Source organism: Onychostruthus taczanowskii, unplaced genomic scaffold (assembly GCF_017590055.1).
Source record: "Onychostruthus taczanowskii isolate IOZ18803 unplaced genomic scaffold, ASM1759005v1 scaffold58, whole genome shotgun sequence".
NCBI classification, from domain to species: domain Eukaryota; kingdom Metazoa; phylum Chordata; class Aves; order Passeriformes; family Passeridae; genus Onychostruthus; species Onychostruthus taczanowskii.
In genome coordinates, this window is record NW_024503457.1 from 9,133,582 (window position 1) to 9,154,845 (window position 21,264).

Sequence of the window (21,264 nt, forward strand, 5' to 3'; positions counted from 1 at the left end):
TAGGTGTGCTTGATTTTTCAGATTTAGGGAAATTTGATAGGGAATATTTCAGGTTGTTGTGTGGAAAAAGGAAAGCGTAAAGCGTCATTCTCCTGTATGACGATGAAATAAATGAACTCTGCACTGTTTATGTACACTGACATGGGAAAGATTGAACCCTCCCTTTGGAGAGGACTACAAGGAGGACTTCTTTTCCTAGAAGCTGTAGCAAAGATCATTGCCTTTGCTTTTTTCTTGCATGTGCTTTGTCTAGTCTTAGCAGCCTAACCTTGGCCTGGCAAATCTCTTTGCTAATGTGTAGAGAATGATGCAGATAGCTGTTCTGTGATACCACATGGGACACAAAGTTCATTTGCTTTGTCCATTTGCCCAGTGGAAAAGGGGCAGGATTGGTCTGCAGTAAGTTTCAGTGTGTTTGACCTGGCAGGCATGCAGGTAAAAGCTGTGGACTACCCTCTTATACTTCTTTGTGCCTTCATTCATTCCCCTCTACGTGGAGATTTCAAAAATCAACGCTTAAGGGTGTATTGCTGTGTTTTGCTGCCACGTGGAGGCTGAGAAAGGGACTGGCAGTGAAGAAAATCTATTTCCCCATCTTTCCTTTCCAGCAAATTAATTTTCAAATAGATCTTACTTTATTATATTTGGATTTTCTTGCTTCCACTGTTTAAGTCAGATATTCAGACAAGCAAGAAATGCTTCTGTTTTCCATGATTTGCTTTTGTATTGGTATTTGCTTCCTGTTTCAAAGATACTGTAGATATTTTGGATATTTTGTAGGGTTTTTGTTAGGTTTGTTTTGTTTTTTTTTTTTAAGCAGGATTTTTTTTCATTAGCAATATGGAAATCAAATTGGTTACAGTGACTTGTTAAACCGGGTAGGTTTGTTTGTGGGGAGGTACATGTGGAAAAGCTGCTTCCTTTGAGATCGTCTGCCAGTTAAATAACTGGGAAATGGAAATGAGGGCAGTTATGAGTTTCCGTGTACACGTGCAAGTGTGGTTGTGGTTTTGCTTAGGTCTAACATCTTGTTTCTCAGTTTGTGGGTGTCAGCAAAATGCTTCTGGCCCTTGCCACAGGCTCTCCCCACAACCTTCCTCATCCTCTTCCTCTTTTCTAGACCCTCCCTTCTCCAGAGCAGAAACGCCTTTACCTGCAGGCAGGGCACTGCTGGAACATTACCCAGGGTGAGGTGCTCTGCAGGGTCAGGATGGCTTTGGGGAGAGCCAAGGGAAGCTGACTGCGCTTGGTGCAGGCTGGATATGTGCAGCAGGGTGTTCAGGCCGGTCCCCTTGTGTGTGACAGGTGGCCACCCTCCTGCCATTGCAATGGGGTGGGTTTTGAGTCAGAAACGGGGGTCCCCAGGGGTCTGGCTCTTACACTGCCACCCAGAGCAGCTGGGAAAGTTCTTCATGGCAGGGTGAACAAGGAGGGCCCTTTCTCTCCCTGGATAAAGTAAATTTTTAAGACAAGATTATTCCTGGGACAGGGTGCCTGAATGCGTACTAGAGACAGTGGCTTGGAGTGGTTGTGAACTGCATCCTCCAGAGGGGTGACTTTCTTTGGTTGGTGGTCCCCAAAAAATGGCACATCTGAGGTGTGAGCAGAGGGAATTTTAACGAAGTGAGGTGCATGCTTTCTTGGTCATTTACCAGAGATGTGCTTTGAGGGATGGGCCACAGCTGAGAGCCACATCCAGAAGATGCTGTGCCTTGCATGTAGGTTTTGATTTTGCAGGTTCCATTTTGAAAGACACAGGCCACTCCTTAGCTGTAGGGGAAAAGAGGCTGAGGCAGAGGTGCAGTTGAGCTTCCTGTGTAGAGAGAGAAAGCTGCTATGGATATCACTGCTTGCAAGCATCTCTCCCAGTTGAATCCAGGAAAAATGTTGTCGGAAAAAAGGTTTTAAGCAGCTGGAGTTTCACAATGTGCAGTTCTTGGTGCCTGCATTTGTCCTGTGTAGCAAGCGACATCACGCACACTTGCTTTGAAAGGCATGCTGTGCTACAAGCTTAAATGAGGAAAAAATATCTTCTCATGTAATACCAGTTCAATTAATCTATCTTAATGGGCACAGTAACAATAATCCTGCAAAACTAATGAGTCCATAGCATCAACTTAAGGGGAAATGAAGCAACACAATGATATAATTGTTATTGTTTTAGAGGTAGTTAAGTTTCTTTAAATATTTCTTTAAATATTTCTTTAAATATTTTCAAATGATTAAAAATATTTTAAAATGTTAAAATGTTCATAAAATTAAGTCTGGATGACAGTACTTGGCAGCTTGTGGAGGATATCCAGATTTATTTGGAGACAGCACCACTGGAATTGCATTCTTAACAGCCTTAAACTTAGAACTATGTTCATGTGTGGTGTCAATGCTTGTGTTTGCATTTCTGGGGAGAGATTGCTTATAAAATAGAAGTTTAATTCTTTCTGAAATATTTGAAGGGAATATTTTTCTTAAGTTTAACAGATAATGACTACAGACTGAGGGGTTTTTTTCCTCCCTTTTGTGTTTTATGTTGTGGAATGATCTGCCTTACTGAAGCTTTTTGTGATTTAGGAAATGTTGATCTTTGTCCTCATGGCTGCAACAGATGTTTTGAAATGCAGGAAGGTCCCAGGAGATGGCAGTGTACAATAGCACAATTCAAAATATTTGTTGGAAACTGAAAGCATTTGACAATTAAATTAAGTTCTTATTTGTATATTTTTTTTTCTTCTGGGAAGCGTATCAAAGAGGTGGCAGCCTACTTTAGTAGACAATTTTGTAGATCTTATCTTTCATACAGTGAACCTTCACTGTATATTACCTGAACCACTGGATGATAAGATACAGTTTGCCTTGTTCAGCATTTTTATGTGCCATTCATTTATAGGTTGTGATCTGCAATAGTTTGGAACCTGTATTTGTGGTTAGGATAGCTGATGATTCAGTTTCTTTTAGATTTTTACTGTAACGCTGCACACGTTTTCTCTGCATTGTCCAATGTTGCCGTTTAAACTCTGAGACTAACTTCAGTTAACACATTTTTAATAGTGATCCTACTGCTTAGGTATACAAGGTGTCTCAATTTTGGTAGTTTATTTTATGAAATAAATAAATATTTTTATTATTTTCATCAAGAAAGACATATATGTTGAAGTTAAGAAAATATTGTCTCAATTCCAGCCTTGGATCTAATTTTTTTGAAAATATAGCCTGGCAGTAAATTTTTTTTTTGTAACCTTTGTTTATGACTGTTGAGGATTGTAGGGATGAAAAATTTCATCAGATAGTCATCAGGGAAAGAAGATTTAAATAAAATTAATCATGTACTTTAGGAAATGGAAAGATTCAAAAATGTCTTCTCTTCAAAATGTCAAAACTGGGTTGACTCTTTGGAGCCAAGTTTTGCAATGAAGTCCAGGGGGAAAGAAATGGATTTCATTGTGGATTTTCCTTATTATTTTCCAAGAGTGTTAAAATATATTTTCTTCCACTGTGGGAACATTCTGTGGCCAACTTTGGAGGTTAGCTCCAATATACTAGACATCTCTCATATCCTGGAACCAGGTTTAAGCAAGCCCTTTTTTTGAAGTCTGTCAGAGAACAGCATTTGTCATTGCAACAGGACCTCAGGAAAACAAGGTTATATGGCAAGATCTGGGTATACCAAGGACTTCGTTGTGATTGAGGAGTTACAAGAAGCTGAAATTGTATAAAAATGTGAAGTTCTATTTATTATTTCTCTTGCAGTAGCTGGTGTCTGTGAAGATGTATTTTTGATCTGGAAGGAGCTAGAGGAAGCCAAGAGTACAGTGAGACAAGTTCAGGAAATGTTATCAGAATCTGACCAGTCTGCTTCTCAAGATGGTATCATTTATGTTTCTTTCAAGATAGCTACCATTGCATTAATGATCAAGATCCTTTTGTTAACAGTTTTGATTGCACATCAGTTTGGGGGTGATTTTCTCCAAAATGTCTATATACAGGGTATAGCACCTATATATCTATATAGCACTATAATAGTTATCTAAACATAGGATTGCTTAAAACTTTCCAATACAAATGTCTGTTTACTATGGCTTAAGCTTGCTAAACTTTAACAGCTCAGGCTGAAACACACCATTTTTAGTTTACCAGTGACTGGGTTTAGAAGTTACCTGGATTTTAGGATATGGAAATTATTTGGTTGGGTGTTTTTTTTTTTTGTGTTTTTTTTTTTTTTTTTTTTTTTTTATGATCTCTTCCTGTCTGCCTGAATCAGTAAGTCTTCCATTTTTGCTACACAGTGCTGGGGAAATACCTCACCCCTCTCCTATTACAGTCTTCTTGGTATAGCCTCCAGCCTGATAGCTAGTTCATTCCACATAAAGGGAAGAAGCAGAGGGATTGCATTTTTGTCAAGGGCAGGATCTGAAAACAATTCAGAATAAGCACTCTGACAACTCCTGTCTTAAGGAACATAGAGGAACACCTACATTTGTTCATTCAACCCATAGTTTCTGCCATTATGTTTGGCCTAGAACATGACTCATTTGTTGTTCTGTGCATATTGATTGGATTGGGCCCTGTTGGAGACAGAAGTGTAGCTGGTTTCTGAAATTCTGTTCTGGAAGGCTTTAACAAGGGACAGTGAGAAGCTACTCTGTCCTGCAAAAATGGAGATGCTCTATGTAAAGCATGTGGAAAAAAGAAAACAACAGTTTTCCTTTCAAAATTGTGTGAGCCATTTGTGGCACTTGTTGTTCTAAAGACCTCAAGGAATCATAAAGCAAATGTTTCCACATGAACAGGCTCTGACTGTGCACCTGCCCTGATGTTGGCTGATCTCTGTGTGTGTAAGGGCAGTAGATGCCTCCATTGGTTTATTTACCAATAACCATTGGTTTATTTACCAAGGCTCAGGATCTCACTACTGTGGTCATTGTAGCTGCATCTAAACTGAGTAGACCACCTTGGTCCACCAAAATTAAAGTATAACAAAATAAATTCTCCCTGCCGTAGGACCCACTGCCTCGTCATTTGGTTTAGGTGTGGTTTATTTGGATAGTGATGTGTCAGTGGAGAATCCTCTGTCCTATTATTTTATCTGTGTTATCTGTGTACTGTACTGGTGTCCAGAGTTGTGCAGTGCCCTACGTTAAGAGAGTAATTAGAAAATTTGTGAAACAATATGACATTGTGGTTTGCCTTTTACTTTAAATAGCCATCTCTAGACAGATTAATGTTAACCAATGGTCTTGACTGTATATTCAATTATATCTTCTGTTGTTTCATTTTCTCAAATGAATCTCCTTGAAGTTAGACATCTTATTCGGGATTACTTTCTGGCATTTTATAATTCAGGTACTAAGAAAATTTGTTTTATATGTTGATCCTCTCACTATTTATTGTCTTTGCTCCCTGTCTTCTGGTGGGGTTTTTTTCACAATTACAAAGGAATTTGTTGCAGTGAGTTGTCTGATAAGAAAAAACCCTACAGCCGAAGTACAGACTATTAAAAATCACTTATAAATATCTGTTCTCTCCAATGCTGTCAGAGCAAGTAGAACAAGTTTAAAAATTTTCATTCCAGTATCAGTCTGTTTTTGAAAATAGCTTATCCAAAATGAACCATGTTATACAGGAGATTTTGTTTGTTTATTTTCTTTATTAGCAAACAAAGGTGATAATCCATTATCAAAACATATAACTGACAAATATTTGACTTCTGAGAAGTGGTTGCAGAAGTATGGCTTGAAAGCTCAGAAGCTCACACTGTATGATGCACTTGCTGATAGTGTTTTTCACCATGTGGATGGGCCTGTTGACATAAAAACTAAACCAGAGGATGAGTGTTCACAAACTGATGTTGTGAGTATTGTTAATTTTCTCTCATGTCCTATGAGTTGTTTGTTTTTTCTTTTAAAGCTTGAAAACTTGGTTCTTGGATAAATTGATGGTATAGTGTATTGCATTGTTGTTTTGTATTTTTTGGTAAAATCAGATTATTAATTATGGAGACAGAATAATAATGTCTCAAAGAGCTTTTTTGAGACTGACTGCTTTAAGGACTCCTTGCTGGTTCACATACAATCTAAAAGGAAGAATCAGGACTGGCTTAAGCAGTGCCTTGGTTTTCTTTGTATTTCTGTGGGGTGGAGCAAACATTTTTTGTTATCTTTAGAGGATGTGTTAGTCTCAGATGCTGCAGTGTCCTCCAGTTCCTGAAGAAAATTTGAATTAATTTGTCTTCCATTTATTTTTCTCAAGCTTTACCATTGCACTGTTTGGTAAGCTTCTGGTTTTTGCTAGCTGCAAGAATAAAACCACTTTCTATTGAATCTTTCTAGGAGCCAATTCTGTGAACACCATATCCCATGTTTATTTCTATTCCAGTTCATGTGCAACAAGCATGTATCTTTGAAGTTTGTTCCCCAGTTATTAAAGGCACTGAAAAATAATACGTTTTCCATATTAAATGTGGTTTTGTTTTTTGTAGGAGACAAAGAGGAAGATAATTCATGCAAGATATTGTGACAAGTTTGTGCATACCCTCTGGAAAGATGGATCTGTAGTTCATGTATATGTTACTACAGAAAAGTATAAGCAGTACAAAGAGAAAATGAGGACAGCTCTCAGACAAGTGGAAGGAAGGTTTGTGGTTTGTTTGTGGAAGAAAGTTTGATCACTTTACATGAGCATTGAAAAGTTTGACATTTACTGTCATAATAAGTTGAAGTGGTTGGTAAACTGACAGCAGCAGTACTAAGCCAGAAGTCTATTTTTAATCAGAATCTTGTATGTTGGGTTTCTTAGTAGCCATAGAAGAAAAGTGATGAAGATTTTGAACTTTTGTTTTCCTTCTGAAACACAGGTGTGAAAGTCAGTCTACACATTTTGGAATAACTGCTAAAAGTGCCAAAAAACTATTGGGACTATAAGAAGGCAGACAGCTTCAAGAATCATGAATAAATTTAGTAAATATTCATCCTGTGTACCTAGGATCCCTTGTGACTCCAAGAAGCACGGCTTGGCTTTTGCCTGTACTGATAGTGGTTATCTGCCCTTTTTGCAATCGTGTGTTGAAGACAAATTTGAACAGTCTAGATCAGAGTCAGTAATGCACATGATCAGAAGTTCACTGCTCAAACTAGCTGTGTAATTTACATTTCTGCAGCCATATGGACACTTAGGTTTTGTATGACATCTACTAAATAATATGTAGTCTAAAGAAAACCTATTGTAGAGCAGAAAAAAAAATGTTGCCCTCTGGTTTGTATACTAGGAAAACAAGATGCCTCACTGAAAAAAGAAGAATGGGAACCTTTATTTTATTGTTGAATTTTTCTTTTTATTGCTCCTTCCCTACCAAAAATATAACAATCTGATTATACTTAGCAAGGTCAAACAGAGTTTTGTTATTCCTTCTAGTTTATCTTCATCTTACTATATTTAGGATAATATTTACATACTGTCAAAGGAAAATTTGAGATAAGCAGTTTTGGTGAGTATGAATTTTTGAAATCCAAGTCAAGATTGCTGTTTTGAATGTTTCATCTGAATGTTAAAAAGTCTTGGTAGGCCTCATAAAACACATTGGGTGAAATAATTAATGACAAAATATATGTCAGTAGCTACTGTAGTAGTATCCTTAAATTTCCATGATATAGGTTTTCCGAAGCCTTCTGTGGAGATGAATATTTTTCCCAGAGCCGTGATGTTCCATGTGTTAAATGTCTCTGTTTCAGTGTAGATAAGTATTTTATGACTCTCAAGGGAAATCAGATTTGGACTTGTTGCATCCATTACTGAGGAAATGTTCTTGTGCAGAGCAGTATGTATGCATGTATTTAACTGGCTGGCGCATTCTAGTCCTGTTTAAAATGTAAATTGAACTCTGTATTTAAGGCTCAAGGTCTACAAACCATTGAAGCATCTGTGTTATATTAAGGCTCTTCGAAGTGCTTAACTTCCTTGGAGAAGAGGTTGTAATATAGGCTTAAATGATTTACTGAGATGAATCTGGAAAACAGATACAGGGATCATAGTTACACCACTTGTTGCATGTTGCTTCCATGTTGGGTTTCCCAGCCCAAACTACCTGATAACTGAATTTATAAAGGTGCTGTACTGTCTTCTATTGAAATAAAAAACTAATAAAAAACTAAAGAAAACTAATAAAAACCTACAAATGTCTTGTGATGTAGGGATAGGGGACTGATTCGTCAAGGGCTTCTTATAGTGACTACTAACAGGTGCTTTGTGAAAGAGAATAAGAAGTACAGCAGTGACAAAAACATCCTACCTTTCAGATTCTGATACACAGAGCTCCAAAGATGTTACAGAACAGGTTTTGATATTTTTTTTCCTTCCCCAGGATTAAGTGGCTTCAAGAAGGAAGCAGAGGGCTTTTTGGGAATATATTTGAAGATGATGTCTATATTCTTATTGATACATCCCAGTCGATGAACAACAAGCTGCCACTAGTGAAGGAAAAAATATTGCAGCTAATGCAGGTATGATAAAGGGATGACTCTGAAGGCTGAGGGACACTTTAGAGTAAACTGATCTTTTCTGCATAGTTGTTACTCTACTTTTTGTTTATTTTTAAAAAGTTTTTTGAAAACAGCAGCTTTATGAAAATATCTAGATTCTTCTTCATGTGCTCATTTTTAGTTAAGAATTTATATTTTCCCTTCATTTATACAACTATTTGAAAAAAGCAAGAGAAAACATTGAAAATTAAAAAGGCTTAAGTAGTTCTTTCCCTCAAGCCACCTCACTTCTAAAAATAAGAAAAGCAAACTAAAAAACAACAACAAAAAAAAAGCCAAACCGAAAACAAGCTATACAATGAAATGCCTTTTGGCTTTTTCATTTTCACTTTCAAGCAGTGTCATCCAATTCCATTGGCTTGGTGATTTGTAATGTGTGTTCTAGATTCACTTTCATGCTTCTACAATAGAGGGTGTAGAATGTTTTGGACTTCCTTGCCTCTTACAGTGACTCAGAACTTTGCACAGGGACTGGCAAAGTGCAGGAGTACCTCAAAAGCTGTGAGTACTGGGAGACACACCTGAGAAAGGATTGTCTTGTCTAGTTTTAGAGGTCTACAGTCATGTCACCTAAGCTTACATTAATATTTCATAGGCATGATTAATTTTAAATATCTTTAGTCCTAAGAGAAGTAACTGAGATGAAAATTCAGTCTGGCATTGATAGCAATCATTGATAGGACTAAAAAAATTGAAACTATGACAGAAAGGTTTTTGAACTAAGTGCTCAAGTCATACGACATAGTATCTTGTGGTCCTCTAAGCAAATCAGCACTAGAAATATATTAGTTACTGTGCCAGAAGGTTTCACAGGAAACTGCACAAAAATTATGATGAAAGGGAAGCAAAGACTTCAGGCTCTGAAAGTTTGTACTTGCTTGCACAAATCTTCTCTAACTTATAACTTCTGTCCAAAAGTAGCTTCAGGAAATTCTTGATTTTCTCCTTACTGCTGTCTTAGTTCTCCTTGCCAGTGCTCTTTATATGATTCTTGTTCTCCTTCTCTAAATGATATCTTACTTTCTTTCTGATTTTAATTTCCTCTGGTAAGCAGTGATAATCTCTTTCTTACACCACTGATCATATTGGGTTTCATCTCTCTCTTTCATGCCCTCCTACACATTTGCTGTTTAAATTGTTTGAGAAATATGAGTATATGGAGACTTACTTTGGGAATTTCAAACAATCTTAATAGTTGCAAGTGATAAATGTCTCTGATTTTGTATGTCTCTCTGGACACCATAACTTCTAATATTATTATAAGAATAATATTAAAAATACAAACATATTTAAAACATAATTGAATATTATTATAAGAATAATATTAAAATACAAAGATATTTTAATATGTTATAATATAATTTACTGCAATAATATAATTACTTTTATAATAATTAAAATAATTGCTATTACTCTGCATTTCAGGATACAAGTATTCTTTCTTTTAATAGGAGGTAAAATTCAGATCCTGTCTCTTGCAGGAGCAACTGAGACACAAGAAGAGATTTAACTTCGTGAAATTTAGTGCCCAAGCAGTGGCATGGCAAGAGAAACTTGTTGAAGTTAATGAGGAAAATTTGCAAGATGCTTGGCTTTGGATAAAAGGGCTTGAGGTAATATGGCAGCTAATTATTACAAAGAGTTTGTAATAAAGTGTGTTTGTTTCTTTGTTCAAAGTTGTGTATCTTTCTCCACTTTCTATATGGCTGGGGTAAATTTGCTTAAACTAAGTGACTTGGGTAAGCTAACAATAGAGATGATGGATAAAATTAAGTAGATCTGAATACAATGTGTTTGTCAGGTATAATAATCCTTTAACAATGGACCTGCTTAGGAAATCATATTAATTCAACTTGCAGCCTGCTGTGTTTAGTGGCCAAAATGTGAGCATTGGCCAGTTTGAATTCCATAGGAATCCTGTAATCGCTCAGACCCTGCATCTAAATTTGTCATTCTTGGTGCAGGGCTGCTGTGTGGATGAGAGGTGTTGTTGGCTAACTTACTGCTCAGAGGTGGTACAGGAGACCAAAGCCATCAAACTGGAGAAGCATTTCTAGTCCCTTTTGGATAGACAGCTAACATTAGGTGCCAAAGAAACATGAGAACAATCATACTCAGACCAAACATCTGTCTACCCAGTATTCTCTCTCTGACAGTGGCCAAAATTTGAGCGTTTTTCCCTGAAACAAAGCAGAACTGCTTGTAGTCAGTCACAGCCACCCACCAGATTGTAACTATCAGCAGCTTTAGGACTACTTAATGTGTACAATGTGGACAGCAATATTACGAACACAGGACTAAAAATCAGTCCTGCAAAGATATAGATACATCCCACATTGTTTTCTAGCACAAAACCCCATATTCATGTAATAAAACTCCTCAGCATTATGACAGCTCTTCTTCAGACTTAATATGGAATTCCTGGGGATGAGGGAATTGGGTAAGTAACATAATACCTCTGAGACTACAGAGCAAGATCAATAACTTGGTAATCTCAGAAAACACTAACAGACCAACACACAGAGAAAAGGAAGTATTAGTGTGGCCTCCCTGAGCAGCTGAACACTTGTAACTGAGCTCATTTAGACTTATTTTGCTGTCCTCCTTGAGGCTTGAAAACTTATCTCTGTTTAAGTCATGTATGTTGTACAGCATTATCAAAGTTCATTAATACTTTAAGCTACCATATTTTGATACCATCTTGTATATGCATTAGTGAATGGCCTTTTCCATCATTATTCATAAGAGTGTAAATTTTTGATTATAAATTTCATTTTAAGTTCAGATCTAGATATTGAAATGGAATAGGAAATGGCACAAGAACAGGCTACTTTCTTTTAGGGATGACATGTGCTGCTGACATTTTAACCTCTTTTAAGCATTGCAGGCATAAATCTGAGATCAAAAAGCTATCTTTACAGTGAAGGTGAAATGAACAGAGGGTTGCTCTGGTATATTCTGAATAGGTCCTTTGATCCCATTTTATGCTCTTTGGTCCCAAGATTATGAATAACAAAACTGAGCTGTTAACAGTAACTAACTGCTCCTTAAAAATCCTTTAGATGTAGTAACATCTAAAATTCTAGTGGTAGTACTGTCATATAGTTGAATATGTCATTGCTGTTTAAACACTGATAAATAAACACATTTGTAACAGTAGCAACTGAGAAACCTAAAATGAACCATAAGGTACAGGGTTACTTTCTTTTAAGCCCTTATCATAAGGTACAGGGTTATTTTCTGCACATCATCAGCATCCACCCTATGTTCCCATGATGTAAAAAGAAGTGAAGGAAGCTGGTTTTTTTTTTAAATCAGTTCGGCCAATTTACACATGATAAGAAGTGATATGTCTAAAACTTTGTAATTTTTAAAATATCAGGAGTATTAGATAAATTTAACAACTTTGGCTGGTTATTTCTTATGAGTGGGTACTGATAAGGATTGCTTGTGAGTTAGAAGATAATTGAAGAGCTATCACATTGCCTGTCCCTTGCTCTCTTACGTAGCCATACAGAGTAACTCTCTCAATGTACCTTCTATTCCATTTCACCTGATTTCCTTTGCCCTTTTTAATAGAATGGGTTGCTGGTGGGAAGGACTGGAAGAAATTTTAACACAGTTCATAGGATTGAAGAAATAATGCTATCCCTTAGCATATTTTTGCATGTATGGGTCAGTGTTAGATATTTACATTTATCTTCTGTAGTGCATTATATACGTGGATGCTGAATCTCTTCGTACACCACTGTGATCCTCACTGCCCTCCAGAACAGTACTCAGCTGTTATACAAGCATAAAACAGAGTCTTACCTTTTTAGAGGTTTTGCTTTGATTCCATTAAAAAACTAATACTTGATGAAATATGTCTTCATACTAGTAAACCTTACATGTACCTTTAGTTTGGAAGGTTTTGTACACAATGTTTGAAAGGTGGACAGTTGAAGATATAAAATGTACACCATGAAATGCATTTCATTGAATTTAGTGTAAAAAGAAGAAAGACAGATCATGATCACTAAGTATGTGAATGACATAGGAAAAGTGCTAGTATTACTCTAGTGGAAATTTTTAGTGAGCAAAGCATTAGTTTGCTGGGCATGTTTTGTTGCTGTAGCTAACTTTTTTGTGCTAAAATAGAAATGATACTTACATTAATGTGTGAAAGGGGTAGAGGGGAGAGAGTCTGGAAAAATATGTTTGGAAAACCAAGAACTCCTTTACCAGTTTTGGAGAAATAAAATTGTGCAACTCTTTTGAGCAACTTTTGAACTGTTTGATTAAGTATATGTGTTTTAAAGAAGTGTGATGAGTTGGCAAGCAGAAGCATCAGTGGTAAGTAAAAATGAAGAGAATGCATCTTTTGTCTTACATCTTCCTATCTATTTATAGTCTTTTACTAGTACAGCTCAGATTGCTGCTGCCAGTATTTTGCTTCTGTGTGTTTGCATAAGCACTGAATACCAATCTGGTACCAATTTACTTTACTTTAACACTTGCTTAGCTTTTGTTAGCTACATGACATAAATGTTTTCACCATTTTATTAGTCATTTTGGTTCCGTATTATCCCTTGAAGCAGTACACTGCCATTATGAATTTAAGAACAGAGGCAAAGAATTGTTTGTATTTATAGTTGTTTCTTAGTCTTTTTCTGTTTGGTTTCTTAGGCTGGAAGTTCCACAAATACACTCAAAGCTCTCCAGATTGCTCTTGCTGATACTGACACTCAGGCTATTTATCTCTTGACTGATGGGAGACCTGACCAGGTAGTTCAAAATGAGAAAACAGAAAATGCAGAAAAGAGATGTCAGCAATTGGAATTATGAGATGAATGTCGTGTCTGCAGTGCTGAGTCTTGTGGAGTCTCTTGGATGTTTATTGGCATTGTTTCATAGTTTTTCTAACTAAGAGCATAAATTAATATTTTACCAAAGAATAATTTGGCTTCATGTAAAATTCATATTCTTATTTTTAATATTTTTATTAAGTTCAAAATTAGTGAATATGTATTTTCTTTCTACCTTGTTAATAATGTATTTTATACCTTTTTAACACCTAAATAAAGGAAATGGCTGATATTGCTTTTAAGTATTAAAGTTCAACCAACACAACAATTATATTGCAAACATTTCATTTGTCAAGATTTTTGAACAACTGAAATGTTACCAGAATTTAGAGAACTGAATCAATAATTTTTTTCTACCAGATCCTTTAGCATTTTTGGAGATGGTAGATCTACTTTTTCACCTAATTTTTATTTATTTGTGGGAGGAGGAAAGTAGCTTTCCTATTTTCTCAGCTTCTACTTTGTTTCCTGGTTTTGAATCAACTTTTCTTTGAACTAATTTGGTTTCTTAAAAATATCCACACTCATATACTTCTGAAAATATTTATATATGTATATCCAGTGATACTAAACACTAATGTAGTAGTTTAATTTCCTAAACATTAGTAATTTATTTTAAAACTTCATAAACAAAGAGTACTGATTATATTACGATTTACCTCATGTGCCTTAATGGACTTATCAGTCTTTCAAACTCAGTTTTAAATTAGCTCATTTAACTAATTTCTGATTGAAATAGTAATCTGTATAAAGTGGATGCTTTTAACTGATCTATATCTGTCTCTGAGCAACAGAACAACTGATTCAATTCTTACAAATTCTGCATGTTTTGATGAATATGTTTCTAGATGCCACATTTTTAACATAAAGGTTTTTTTTTATTATTATTTTCAGCCCCCCCAGATAATTTTGGCTGAAGTCCAACTTCACTGTAAAATTCCCATCCATACTGTATCCTTCAACTGTGATGATATAGAAGCCAATAAATTTTTGTATGAGCTATCTACTAAAACAGAGGGAAGGTTTCATTATTACAACATTTGTTTGAGTGATCCTGATACTGCAGAGTTTATTGTTGTGAGTATATATTTGCTGCTTCGTGCTACTTTGAAGAGCCACATGACTTGCACTGTTGTGATTTCATATTACAATAGATTAGTAAAAAAGAGAGGGTTAATCCTAGTCAGATTTGATGTGATATGAAAGCAATAATATGATTGTTTTGCTTGTGAAATTTTTCTAGATGACAACAAAAAAAGCTAAGTATAATGCAAAGTACATTTGTAGTGCTATGGTTGCAACCACATTCTCCCTCTCCTGATGTCCCCCTCTTGAAAACTAAAACCTAAAAGTACATGTAGACCAAATCAGATCTGGAAGAAACACATGGTCTCTGCTGTTTCAGAAATAAGTTAGTTTAAAATGAAAATATGGTTTGTATCCTGTTAATAAATAAGAGAATGCAGAACTGAATTTGAATGGTAATTGATTTTTGTTACAAGTTTTTTCTACAGTAGCTGCTTGGGAGAGATCTATAAGGAGTAAGATGACTAGATGATAGCAATAATCTGTCAAGTGTGACTAAGCAGCTCAATAATCCCCAACAGGACATTTCTAAATAGACTAACAGAAACACCCATTTGAAATATAGTCTTGCTTTTAATTAAAATTAACACTCAGTGAATTGATTGCATAGATTTCAGAAATGGTAGTAGTTGAACCACGAGAACAAGAGAATACTGGGAAATTTGAACTTTACAGAAACCAGTTAGAATGAAGATGTGAAAATAATCCAGCTCTTCAAAAATGTCAGTGTACTGGGCAAGTTAAGTGATTCTGCTGGTGTGGACTGTGTAACAGTGCTTATGTTGGAAAAATGAGGACCAGAGTCTGTGTTGTACATCTCCAGACTTTGGACATGGGAGCCTGTGGTCTTGTGGAAGCTGTACAGGGATCATTGTTGGAATTTCCTTCCTGTTTACCCCTCTATACTAGATGATTCCTAGTCAGTTCCAGTGTTCACTTGAAGAGTATGTTTTTTGCTTCCCTAGGCCTGGGACAGTATGTGATACAGCTGAGATCTGTAGAATAACAGGCTACCCCTTGTAATGTATATATTTTGTATTGTATTGCATTTATTTGCTTATTTTCTTGCTTGCTTGAAATGAGTGGAGCTAGTGACCACATTACCTTATTCAGAAATACAGCTGTTCATATCTCACTGGCTAGTTAGGGAATGCTTGCCATTTTCCTAGAAAGGAAGAATCATTTGAAAGGCTATAATGCCAAGCACAAGAGCCTACCTGAAAAAGTATACAAAGTTTGGAAGCTGTCCCAAGTCATTATTCGGAATAATTATCAGAAGATTTCAGTTCTGCATCATTTCAGTTCAGAAATGAAACATATTTTGGAGCAATTGTACTAAAACATTTGATTTTTTTTTTTTTGTTAGAATAAAGACATACATCTTTTGAAAAGAGAAATTGATCAAGGAGAGAAAGATCTAGAGAAAGTGAAGACCTTTCATGAGAAAAGTCTGATGATGAATTCTTATAGTGAAGAAAATTATCCAGAAAAGAAGTATGTCCTCATTCTGTTATTATGTTAATAATAGGTGTGAACTATCTCTTACATTTTTCCTTTTTTAAGAGATGGTTGTTGCTTTCTTACTCTTGGGACTTTTTTTTTTAATAGCCAAGGTAATGGAAAAGAAAAATCTGGAAAAATTTACTAATACTGTGATGCTTGAAACAAAATTATCTTAAATATACCAATAGTCTCAACATATTTCGAATAATTAAAGCAAAGAGGGGAAAATATTTTTTTGTCTCCAACACATGGTAAAATTGTTGGTGTTGTATATTTGCAGTAGTTTTTAAACTGGTGTTATATATTTGCAGTAATTTCTTTTTGTCACATATAAGCTGTAACACAAGCAGACACACAGTGTGTCCCTGTTTCTAAACACATTGAAGAGCTGAGTACTTCTCTTAGGAGCAGGCCATGCTGTGCTTCAGAAGAACCATCAGTGCCATCACATGAGCAAACCAGGCAAAGCACTGCTGCCAGTCCAGCCCAAAGAAAGAAAGCATTGTATGCAGGTGAGACTCATATGAGCTGTAATTCTCAGCAGAATTCATTCACTAACTTGAAAAGATTCTGTTGCAAATAGCAAAACTCACCTCTCATTTTGGAAACAAATTAATAGTCTGCAGACTTAAGTAATGATTTTGAAAATCTAAACTTCTCTTCATCTCTACTTCTCAGCCTTCCTAATTATTTGGTGCAAACAGACAAACAAATGTCTACTCATTTGTGCTTTGTCACAGGCCCTGCCATGAAAAAGTAGCTATTTTAGCAGAATGTTTTGAAAGCTCTGTAAACAGTTTTTTAACAGTAGATATTAAACCCTAATCTCTTTTTATTCTAAGTAAGTACATAATTGGCAAGAATGAAGAGGTGATCTATATTGTACCCATTACAGCATTACTTACACTAATGTTTCCCCTTACTACACCCATAATACTACATTTCTCCTGGAAGTGTACTTTATATGCAGTCTGAAACTAAATTTACCCAGCTGAAGTAAAATAATTCCTCATCTTTGGGGAAAAAACAAAGTACAACTTAGTGTTGAATGTTTGATGTATTGTGTAGGCAGTCCCTTAAAAACTGAATACCAAAGAGGAACTCAAAAATCTCAGGCATGTATTTGAACATTAAGTTAGCTCTTCCTTTCTTTCCCTTTCAACAGCTACAGATCAAACAAAGACAAGTCTGCTGCAAATACTGAACCGTGGTGTGAAATTCAGGGAAGAAAGCCCACAGGAAGGAGTGTCTCCAGAGGAAAAGAGTTTTTCTGTCGAAAAGGGTGTGAAATGTACAACCATTTTCAAAGGCAAGTTGACACAACAAGAGACTCCGACTGGGGAAGATGGTAAGGTTTCTCCCATTACATTTGGGACTAAGGGTACCTCATTTGAGGCAAAACTGTGCAGATCTGCAGTACAAAGGACTGAGACTCAACAGAGATGCAGAGTTGGACATGAAGTTGGGTGTTGTGACAGTGTCCTTACAGATGTGGCCAGACTCCTGCCAGTTCCCAAACTAGCTGTTTACAACTGGGTTTTCAATGGGGCTTAGAAATACATCCAGATAATTTAATTTCTTTCAGTAATTAGTCCAACTCTGAACTTTATTATACATCCTCTAAGTCATTCTAAAACCTTACCTATAACACTTGAAGATGTTTGACTTTTTTACATTTCAGCATCTCATGTTTAGTTTTTTTATATATCTTTTGTAGAGATTTTCATAGTGGTGTACCTTAAATTAGCTACTCCTGGCCATATCATTAGTGGTAGTACTTGGTGTCACATCTTGACTTGGGAAATAAGCTGGTTAATCTTTGGTCTTGGTCAAAAATAAATAAACAGAAACAAATTTCAGTTTAAAAAACAAATTACCTTCCTATTTTATAAATTTCCTCTCTGCCTGATTAGGGCTCATGGGGCATAGAGTAGCATTGCTACTATTGATCATGCACCAGGAAGGCAAGGAAAACTAATTTTCACTGATTAATTTAGCAACTGAAATGTTGTACAGTTGTGCATGTTGCTGCTTCTAGGCTTAAATTAAAAAGATGGGGCTATTATATGGCAACTTATTTATGCATACTTTTGTGTCCACAAAACCTCTGAGATAACAAAATGCAAATTTTTCTCTTAGATCTGAAAATGCAGAATGTGAAAGGGGCATCTGAAAGGTATGTGTGTGCATATATAAATGCATAATAAAACTTACAGTTACGTATTTTCTTCAGTCATTTCAAACCTTTCAAATATATTTTTACCTTGAGCTACATCTCACAGTTTCTCTTTTCTAGCTCTCTAGATGTCTCTTCAGCTCTTTGGTTAAAGAGCCACGGCTTGGCTGCTAGGCGACTCGCCATCATGGATGCCTTAGCTCCTACAAGTGTCCTTCACAGTACAAAATACATCCCAGTTCTGGACAAGCATGTAGTTTCTAAAGTATTTGATAAGGTAAAACTCCTATACTGTTTGAAAGCTAGAACAAAACTTGACAGTGTTTTCAAAAGGTTTTTTGAAATTAATTTTTATGAATGTCATAATAACATTTTCTGGTATTATAGATTGTTGATGTGCACTAAATGTGTCATGCATATCTGAATGTTCGTTCATGCATCAGTAAGAAGATAAAACTGATAGTTAATAGTATGTCTTGCATACTTTACCCTTTCACAGTTACCAGCTGATGTCAGTGTGCAGCCACTGAGTGTTTGGCAATTTCTTGAGCATTGCATCCTCCACTGATACTTATTGATTCACTGGAGGATGTCTATTATTCCATAAAGTCATCTGGAAAAGGGTGCTGGTACACTTTTTGTGGATTTTTGCATTCTCAACTTTTACATGGGACTGCTACGATATTTTGAAAAGTATTGTCATTCAGTAATTAAAATTAAATTTTGAGAGCTGTAGGACAGTTGTAAGATTGTATAAAATTTTTGGGGAATTTTGTATCATGAAGTTTAAATTGCTATTCCACTTACAGGAGATCCATTTCATGGCAAATTGCTCTAATTTTTCTTGTGTGATGAATCCTGCAAAAGTTCTATGAATATGCTGCAGCTCATTTCAATTAATAAAAACTATTTCTTTAAACAATGCTCAAAGAAAAAGCTAAACTTTTTTAAAAATAATAAATAAAAGGGATTTGTAATAGAATGTGGTATAGAAGTATGTAAAAGATTTATAGCAAATGTACACAATTTTACATTTTAAAGTACTCATGCTTGTTTTTTAAATTTAGGAATGGGAATTTTTACTAAAGCATGCAGACTGTAGAAGAAAAAACAGTTCCTCTCTTTGGTAAAACGAGTTCCTTTATTTTGGTAAAACCAAGTCAAAATCAAGATCTGTAAGGACTTTTTTTAGTGTAATATTTTAAAAATAAAATTAAAAGATGTCTTTTTATATGAGAACATTTTTAAAGGTACATTTTAACATTTCAGATGTAAAATAGCCATTTTTCAAAAAAATTCAGACATTCAATAGTTCCAAAACTGTGCAAAACAATCTACCGTAAATGTCAAACAAAAGACATTGGGTATTTCACAAAACTCTTACATCTCATTTGTGAGCTGTTACTTCTTTTTCCATCTTCTTCTGAATATACCTAAAATATCTTCTTTCTTCCATGTTTCTCAATGAACTTTGAGTCCTTTACAGACAACCCTTGCAAAAAATAAAGCAGTGTAAAACAGAGACTTTCAAAGACAGTCTTTGAAAGTAGTCTAAACCATGATTCAGCAAGTACTGTGTACAAGTAGTTTTTAATAGCAATTCATAGGAACTCCAGGTAGTCTAGTTCAGGACTGAATTAAGGTCAGTGTTATTTGAATTAACAGGTGCTGTACAGAATCCAAACACTGATCAATGAGCTTTCTTTAGATTCAGGGGTGCAAAGGCAAAATAATAATTGTTGTAATTTCTTCATACCTACTAATCTCCATTAGTTGCAATAAGACAGTTTCTCAGGCAGTGGAGAATTATTGTTCTGTGTATAAAGGAATGGATTTTTCTGGATCTGAAGCTGAGTATGGAAAAGAAAAATAAGGTTGAGGGTTGCACACAAGGTGAAAGCAGTAGAATTTTGAGCTAAACAACCCACTTGACCTCAAGCTTCAAGCCAGCATATAACGAAAAAGGGTGAGACTAGACAGTGAGCTTGAATGGGAGACTTTCAGGATCTTGATTATTCCAGAACTTCAGAGGATTCCATTGAAGATAATAAATACATAGATAATTTTGTGTTCTTCCTTCTGAGATCTTAGTTTTCTTGGTGTGGAATGCAGACATCCTTGTTTGCTTTTCAGGGAATAGTATAATTTTTATTTTTGGCCTTTGCTGGCAGTGATGATGGAATAAGTATGAACAGTTTTCTTATCTTGGAGATGCAGCAAGAAAAAGGTTTCCATGACAACTGTTCGTTAACAAAAGGCTGACCTATTGTTTTCAGTTCTGTGCTATCTGTCAGTTTCACCTGGGTTATTTCAAAGACATTAATTTATTAAACTACCCATCCAGGTTCATATTCAGAAAAAAATATAATGGCTTGCGAGCTTGTCTAAATTACGTTATGTTAATTGTGGGGGAAACCTTCCCTGTAGAATCATGTAAATATATCTTACAGGCTGTGGCACCTAAGTACAGGTTTGCAAGTCATAAAGTTTTGACTCAAAAGAGTGCTTTGCTCAAAAGAATTAGATTCAGCCAACAAAACCATCTTTCTTTGGTCTAAAATAAGAAAATTTTTATAGGATTATTGTGCTTTGGTTTCGTCTTTAAGATTTTGAAATTTGAGGTTTGAAATAAAAGCCATTTTTAAACAAGTGAATTCTTTTAGTGTAAAAGTTAAAGTATTTAATTTATAAAGTGGAAAAACATTTTGACAGTAAAAAAATTTCTCTGTGATTTCTGTCAGCTGAATCTGTCAAATTTCACTTGACTTTGTGAGCAGTTTTCATTGTTCTCAAATTATGCATAGTATTTCAAATTTAGTATTTACTAAGAACACATTCCATTCTGGTTTTTGTCTTCAAAAGTATAATGTGTTTATGCTTGTCTGGTCCTTCTATTCTATACAAAGTACTTTATAAACTGTATTAAATATCCGTGTTGCAAATTATGCTGTTTGTACTTGAAATTCCTCTCAGAATTTGTAAGGCTATGGAGACGTGGGCTCCTACATGGTGAGGCTCTGCTGAACTTCTGTTACCTTGGTTTGAGTAACACCAGAGACAACAGTCATGACATTACAGAACTTGAAGAGGAGTCATCACTTCCCTGCCTGTCAGCTTTCAAACT

The 21,264-nt window shown here is 35.5% G+C and overlaps 1 protein-coding gene across 1 annotated transcript in view; it reads left to right on the forward strand.

Moving 5' to 3' along the window:
• VWA3B (von Willebrand factor A domain containing 3B) overlaps window positions 1-21,264 on the forward strand; it is a 73,097-nt gene that overhangs the window by 19,078 nt on the left and 32,755 nt on the right. Inside the window, 12 exon segments of the mRNA XM_041418037.1 lie at window positions 3,745-3,861; window positions 5,657-5,844; window positions 6,473-6,627; window positions 8,351-8,489; window positions 10,010-10,141; window positions 13,197-13,295; window positions 14,270-14,452; window positions 15,828-15,955; window positions 16,370-16,476; window positions 17,136-17,317; window positions 18,118-18,140; window positions 18,261-18,417. Coding sequence (XP_041273971.1) covers window positions 3,745-3,861; window positions 5,657-5,844; window positions 6,473-6,627; window positions 8,351-8,489; window positions 10,010-10,141; window positions 13,197-13,295; window positions 14,270-14,452; window positions 15,828-15,955; window positions 16,370-16,476; window positions 17,136-17,317; window positions 18,118-18,140; window positions 18,261-18,417 — 1,610 coding nt within the window.